The 7,939-nt window shown below is 31.6% G+C and overlaps 1 protein-coding gene across 1 annotated transcript; it reads left to right on the forward strand.

Moving 5' to 3' along the window:
* The first annotated feature begins 1,199 nt into the window (after positions 1 to 1,199).
* On the forward strand, positions 1,200 to 2,090 carry LOC133879071 (uncharacterized). The gene has a single exon (XM_062317621.1). The coding sequence runs from the start codon at positions 1,200 to 1,202 to the stop codon at positions 2,088 to 2,090; it is 891 nt and encodes a 296-aa protein (XP_062173605.1).
* Positions 2,091 to 7,939: the final 5,849 nt, after the last annotated feature.

The following is a 7,939-nucleotide window of genomic DNA, read 5'->3' on the forward strand; positions in this document are numbered from 1 at the left end:
GACGACGCCGTTGCCATTGACGAGACAAATTGATCTGCTCCAGAAACACCAAGTACTACTATTTCTAATTCTATTTTTCAATAAAGAAAATTTTACTACTTTTTTGTTTCCGGCCGGCTACTTTTTTTTTTTTTTTTTTTTTCTTTTTTAAAAGAAAGTCTCTTTCACAAAAAAAAAAAAAAAAAAAAAAAAGGTGAAAGGGTAAACTTGTAAATATGCGTACATAATTGGGTAAAAGCGTCAATGGGGATGATATATTTACTTTCTTCTTTTTTTCTTTTTTTCTTTTTTTTTTTTCTTTTTTTCTTTTTATTTAATAAAAGAAGGTATATAGGACTCCAATTTCGCATATGTATAGGAATCCTTCACCAGCCTTGATAGGAATTATATTCCCAAGAGAATTGGGTACGTTCAAAAAGCAGTCTTATATATATATATATATATATACATCACGTTTAATTTACTACTTCACAACATAATTAATTCATACTTGTCATCACAACTTCACAATTTGTGTTGCCGCCGTCGTGGTGTCTGCTGAAGTACTCCAGCCCCTACAAAGCGCTGCGGTCGAACGCCCGACGATTGCAAGCTTTTGTTAGAAAACAAAGTGCAACTGTTCAACGTGGTACGTACGCTCAAGGTTGGTCTTCCTATCAATTTATTTTATTCCGAATAAAATAGCATGTGTTTTCTTCCCCCAATTTTTGCTCGTGCCCTGTTCCTTAATTATTGTCTGGTTTTTAAAATATTTCTTTTTCAATCTTTTCCAGAAATAAAAACTTGAACTATGTATTGATAGTTTTTCTTAAAAAAAAATAAAATAAAATAAAAAAATCTGTTGTACCAGGACGTTTCTGCTTGCCGGCTTGGAGGAAGTTTTCAACCTTAAGATGAAGAACAAAATCGACCAGATATCCGAATTGCCGGACCCTATTCTAGACCACATTCTATCCTTCATTCCCATGAAACAAATACTTCAACTTAGTATTTTGTCCAAGAGATGGCAAAACGTGTGTACTTTGTTCCCCATTCCAGAATTTGAGCAACACCTCTTTACTAATAATTTGCGCAAGGTTCCACCCTACGAGAAAGAAGAAGAACTCCAGAGAAAGAAACAAGAATTCAAAAATTTTGTGGAGAGATATTTACTAGGCCACTATACGCAAAGACTAAGTATAAATAAGTTTAGGCTTCACATGATTTTGGATGATGAATCAGATTGTGCTCTTTTGAACCGTTGGATTGACTACGCAGTTGAATGCAATGTAAAAGAGTTGAATCTTAACATATGGATCGATCATATGACGTATGAGTTGCCTAAAAAGTACTATGAGTTGCCTAAGAGGGTTCTCTTAGCAAAATCAATAACTGAGCTGAAATTATCCCAGTGTAAATTGAAGTCATTTTATAGTGATATTAACTTACCCTCTTTGAAAAAGTTGGTTTTGGATACTATCATGGGAAATAAAGTTGTCCAAACTCTTATTGATGGTTGTCGTGATTTAGAAGAGATGATATTTAATTGTTGTTATGGGTTGAAAAGTATACAGGTCTCAAGTCTTCCTAAACTTATGGTCATTGAGTTGCTACAAAATTTCGAACTTGAGAGTGTTGAGATCGAAGCATCAAATCTTGAATCGTTGGTTTTCAAGCTTAGGAGACCATGCAAAATCAAACTAGGCCAGTGCGAAAATCTAAAGAAGTTACTATTATATTCATGCAGCATTAATGACAAATGGTTGCATGACGTTCTTTCTAAACATCCACTCATTAACTGCTTGGACCTACGAGATTGCGATATGTTGAAAAGGATTAAGATTTCAAGTCATCACATGAAGAGTTTGGCCTTTATTGGTTGCTCCGAGTTGGTTGAAGTTGACATTGTTACTCCTAACTTACATAGACTCGAGTATGATGGTGATGTTATATCATTTTCATTGAATACTTCAAGTATATCAGAAGTTAGTCTCGCGTTTGAAGATGACGATTCTTCAGATGTTGAGAAGATTGAATTCCTTGCAAATTTAAGTCATCCAAAAGTATTAAATTGGGGAACTTTCGATGCCGAGGTACGTATTCCAGCTTAGTTTATTTGATGCTTTTTATTTGTTTCCTAGCCTATGTTACTTTGCACATCAATTATTAACATATATTAAAAAGCTAACAAGTGTTTTATTGTTCACTTTGTGAAGAGTGTGATTATTGCAAAGGAATGGAGAGAAAACCTACCGTCTCCATTATATAATGTTAAGCAATTGAAGTTGAAAGCATATTCTCTATCTACAAGACAAATCCACGAACTTGTAGATGCCTTGTTGTGGATTTGTCCTCTTCTACAGACTCTCTTTATAGAATGGATGTATGAGGAGACAATTGACAATATATCATTCAACCTTACAGAAAAAAAAGAAGACAATATATCATTCAAGGTATTACATATGTTCATTTCTTAGAATTTAAACACTTGCTCTTAATACTTTTATTCTTTTTATTTGTTAGTAATTTAGTGCTTCAAGCAAAAATGCTAATGGAAAAAGTCGTTCTCTGTTTTTTGGATAAATGGTGTTGGCTTTGGTGTGTACTGGTTCCTCTCCCTGTTAATGATCTTTTAGTAAATATTTGGTATTCATATATATATATATATATATATATGATGGTTTGTGATATTGTTGTTGGCATTGCATGAGCAGTATATATCATGAGGGGGAAAAAAGAAAAATTTCCTCCATTTAATTTTAACTATATGCCTTGATTTTACATTTTTCGGTTATCCTAAATTCATTAGGGGCATTACCTCCCTATATATTTCCAAGGCCCCCCAATCTTTTTTCTTAATTTGGAGATGGTACTCAAACCACTCTCAAAATCGATAGGCTTAGACTACCATCAAACTCGTTTTCCACCACCTTTATTGGTAAAGACGAGGAGAACGAAGTAACCGATGGAGTACTCCTAACCTAGCTTCTTATTTCTTAACATGTAGGAATAATGTATTACAAAAATACCCATCATAAACTTAATATATATATATATATATATATTAAATTGAAAAAAAAAATAACAGAAAAACTGAAAAAAATAACTAAATGTTTTTTTTACAAATAACTAAAGTAAAAATAAAAACGAAAAAGAAATGAAAAAAAAAAACCAATGCTATATTTTATTTTTATTTTTATTTTTAGTTTCTATTTTTTCGTTTTTAATTTAATTGTCAATTTTTTTTAATTAATTTCTTTTTTCGAAAGTATAAGGATATTTTTGTGTTATGGAAAAAAAATTTAAAATTTTATTTTTAAGTGTAATGTCCTAACCATGCCGAATTCATCAAAATTTTTGTAAATTTGGAAAAATTTTGGTACAATAATTCTAGTACTTTAGAGATAATTATTTTATACCAGCAGTTTTTATTTGGTTTTTTTTTGGTTCATTTGTGGCACTAACATTAGATGCTAAAAGTTAACAATTAATGGCGGTATTGCAAATACTATTGCATTAACTGAATTTTTCATAACTAAAACTTATTGTCATTGTTATCTTGTTTTCACATTTCTAAATTCAGTTTTAACACCTTCTTTCTTTTGGGCCGCCCAAATTAAAGTAGATTAATGCCTTCTTTTTAATTTTGTCATTTCTGATAATGCATGGTCCTAACTGTGTGCTCATATTTCAGTTCTCATACGGAAATCCTATTAACAAATTGAAAGATCCCAGTTGTTGCAAACTTATTCCAATTCTCTGTTGGCGTCATTGCCTAAAGACTATAAAGATTGAAAATTTAAGAGGATCTATAGAAGAAGATACTCTAAAGAAGTATTTTTTCGATAATGCAGAAATGTTAGAGAGCTTCCATTATTTGAAAGGATCTGCATTGCCTAAAGTTTGATGAGATCAAGAATTATAGAGAATGTGCATATGAAAAGATTCAAAAAATAATATCTTTTAAAGAATGCATAGTTCTTTGAATTTGTATCATTTTGAATCAACTAATAGAATCATTTGACTTGATTTTGCTGATGTTTATTTTTATTTTAATTAAATATTGTAGAAGATAGAATAACTTGTAAGATTTATACGGTTATTCATAAATTTGTCATACATAATAAAAATTTCTTGTTAATTTTTCAATGTTAGTAACTAGTATTATTATGTTCTTAGTCTCCAAGGGGTAGCTCAATCGGTTAGGGACCGCGCCTCATGAAGCGGGTGTCACTGGTTCGAACTCCCCCTCTTGTGTGGACATGTAACAAAAAAAAAAAGTATTGTTATGTTCTTATTTCAAGTTATTTCGAAAGATTCTAAATTAATTTTAGGGGATGGATAGTGTAGTATGGCCGTGGAGCTATCGGTTAGGGGTGTACGTGCATGCAGATATTAAGCATCCGGAACCGCTATCCGCACATGTAGATGCGGTTAGTAAAAATCATTATCCGCACATGTACTTTTTGTAGCATTAATTATTGTGGTACTAGGACGTTTCTGCTGGCATAGAGGAAGTTTTCAACTTTAAGATGAAGAACAAAATCGACCAGATATTCGAATTGCCGGACCCTATTCGACCTGGACCACATTAATTCTATCCTTCATTTTCTAAGGGATAACTCAATCGGCTGGAGACCATACCTCATGAAGTGGAGGTCACTAGTTTGAATCCTCCCTCCCTGACTCCCTTTTGCGTGGACATGTCAAAAAAAAAAAAAAAAAAAAATTCTATCCTTCATTCTCATGAAACAAAAACTTGGTATTTTGTCCAAGAGATGGGATGCAAAACATGTGTACTTTATTCCCCGTTCCAAAATTTGAGCAACACCTCTTTACTAATAATTTGCGCAAGGTTCCACCTAATGAGGAAGAAGAGGAATTCCAGAGAAAGAAATAAGAGTTAAAAAAATTTTGTGGAGAGATATTTACTAGGCCACTATTGGCAAAGACTAAGTATAAACAAGTTTAGGCTCCACGTATATAATGTTGTATATTGATGAATCATATTGTGCTTTTCTGAACCGTTGGATTGACTGCATAATTGAATGCAACGTAAAAGAGTTGAATCTTGACGTATGGATCTATCAAAAGAGGTACGAGTTGCCTAAGAAGTATTATGAGTTGCTTGAGAGGGTTCTTGTAGCAAAATTAATAACTGAGCTGAAAATGTCTCTATGTAAGTTGCAGTCAATATTTTACAGTGATATTAACTTATCCTCTTTGAAAAGTTAGTTTTGAATACTATTGTGGAAAATCAAGTTGTCCAAACTCTTACCAATAGTTATCATGATTTAGAAGAGATGATATTTGCTTATTATGCTTATTATATAGATTTTATTTTTATTTTTATTTTTTTTTTTTTTTATAAAAAAAAAAAAAAATTAAAGTAGAAAACAAATTAATTAAAATTTTTAACTAACATAATAAATAAAAATAATTCATCAAAATTTAATTATTTTTTAAAACATATAAATGTAACTTACAATTTAATTTAGTTGTTCTCGACGAGTTTTCAAACCTTGAAATCGTTGCATATTTTTTTCATTTCAGATAGTCTTGAATATATAATTCTTAATGTACGTGACTAGACAATCATTCATCCACTAATCTCTTGTTCTGCTACGTAAACGATGTTTAACAATATTCATTGCTGAAAATGCTCTTTCAACGTACAGTTGCTATTGCAATTGGCAGAATCAATGACAGTTGGTAGATTTGCTAAATTTACCTCAATACGAGATCGTTTAGAATTTGATTGTACCTCAATTAAATCATTGTTCTCCATAATTTCAAGCGACTACAATTATATATTTTGAACAATTAAAATATGAAACAAAAACTATATATATTTGTAAACAATTAAGTATAAAAACAATTATATATATATATAAAAAAAAAAAAAGCAATCTAAATATAAAAGAACAATCCAAATATAAAAGCTTAAATCTTAATCAATATGAAAGTTTATTACATATATACTTGAAACTAAAACATTGGATTTTGTTTACAAATTAATTTGAACAGTTGAATTTTGAACAAGAAAGGTATAGAAAAACAGAAAATAGCACTTGCTTCAAGTTTAACCGAGCATAGAAAATAACACGGCACACGGTTGTACGCAGCTCTAAATAACAATAGGGTTTTTTTGTTCCAAGCGATTTGAACCGTCCAAATTTTTTTGACCTCTTCTAAGTTCTAGAGCCACATGTTGCCACGTTGCATACACAATCACACGACTCACGAGTCACACCAACTCACACAGCCACATGGATCTGATATGATTATTATATAAAAAAAAAAACAAAAAAGTGATGTGATCCAAAAGGTTAAGTGTAGCCGTAGCCTGTCACTTGTAGAGTTGCACACTTTTTACTTGTATTATTTTACAGTTGTAGATGAGTAGATCTGATCTGATTATTAAAAGAAATCGACGTGATCGAAAGTTAGACTAGTTAGTTGTAGGTGTAGTCCCAACTCTCAAGTGTGTAGACTTCTAGGATTATTGATGACTTTACTTTTTTGGAATTCTAATTTCTAAACAGTAAATGGTGTGTTGTGGAGAAATATTAAAAAAGTTGTTCAGCTTAGTTATGTAAAAAAAAAAAAAAAAAAAAAAATTCATGGCGAGGGTTGGGCAAGTTTGCCCATTGATGAAATGCTGAAGGGGGCGTTCCACAGGACTAGAAGCATTAAAAAAAAAAAAAAAATTATATCAAGAGTAAGGATATTTTTTAAGAGGGGGGGGGGGGGAAGGGGGGCATTTGACCCCTCTGAACCCCCTCCCTCCGCCCCTGCCTTACATTCTACTCTCTCCAAGTACACTACACTAAACACAAATGAGCCAACCTTCAAACTTCCAGAGCATAACGATACTCACCAGATCACACTATTTGTTTTTAAAAATAGTTTAATTTATTTTTTTTAGTTTTCTATTTATTAAATTTTTTATTTTATTTTTTAATAGAATAAGGGCATTATAGGAATATAATTACAAAAGTGGTCTTTTTGGAACACAATGGTAGTTTGATGTGTCACTTTAGCACACTTAAAAATTCATGCTGCTATTTTAAAATTGGTTGTTAGTTGATGGAGTTATATATATATATATATATATATATATCCCTACTTATTGAGTTTAATTGTAGTAGATACATGTTTGACTACTTATGGCTGTCCTAAGTTTTCCTAAAATTTCCAACAATGAAATTCTGCAATATTATTAGTTTGCTATGTTTCATGTGTATTATTATCTTATAGTTGATGACTTGAAGGAAAAAAGACATACATTTATTACACACCAGATGGTAAGAAATTCATACAAAATAATCAGCATTTAAAATTGTATTCCATTATTTCCATATGTAATTGACATTGGGATTCTCAAAATTGTGATGAGAAATGCAATTTATTTATTTATTCCAATTTCTGTCCAATTTTATTTATATTTGTTTTTTAAATATATCATTGAAGGGGTTATATGTAGGTATTGCAAATTCACAGCAAAAAATCTTACATTTTGTGGGGTGTCAAATTGGACACGTTACCAAATTAGTGATGTGTCAAATTTGGCAAATCACTAATACCTTTAGTGATGTGGCAAAATGGATACGTCCTTAATTAGCGACGTGTCAAGTTTGGACGTCATTAATTAGCGACATGCTAAATTGGACATGTCGCTAATTAGGGACGTGCCATATTTGACACTAATTTTATTTTTTATTTTTATAACATCTGAATGTGTAAGTCGTCTTTCATAGCCTCCCACGTTTGTTCTTCCTTGTTCTCCTTGAATAGCCGGTACCATAATTGGGCTTCGCCTTCTAGATGATAGGCTGTCAATGCTAATTTTTCTTCCTCTGATGTATTTTGGAAGTTGAAAAATTGCTCTCCATACCCAACTAGTGGGATCTTCCGATCCATCATACCGCGGAAAATCAAGCTTGGCAAGTTTCGGCGC

Source organism: Alnus glutinosa, chromosome 10, assembly GCF_958979055.1.
Source record: "Alnus glutinosa chromosome 10, dhAlnGlut1.1, whole genome shotgun sequence".
Lineage (NCBI taxonomy): Eukaryota > Viridiplantae > Streptophyta > Magnoliopsida > Fagales > Betulaceae > Alnus > Alnus glutinosa.

What these genes read in the sequence shown, in the direction of transcription:
- LOC133879071 (XM_062317621.1), top strand. Translation starts at nt 1,200, where the DNA reads ATGATTTTGGATGATGAATCAGATTGTGCTCTTTTGAACCGTTGGATT.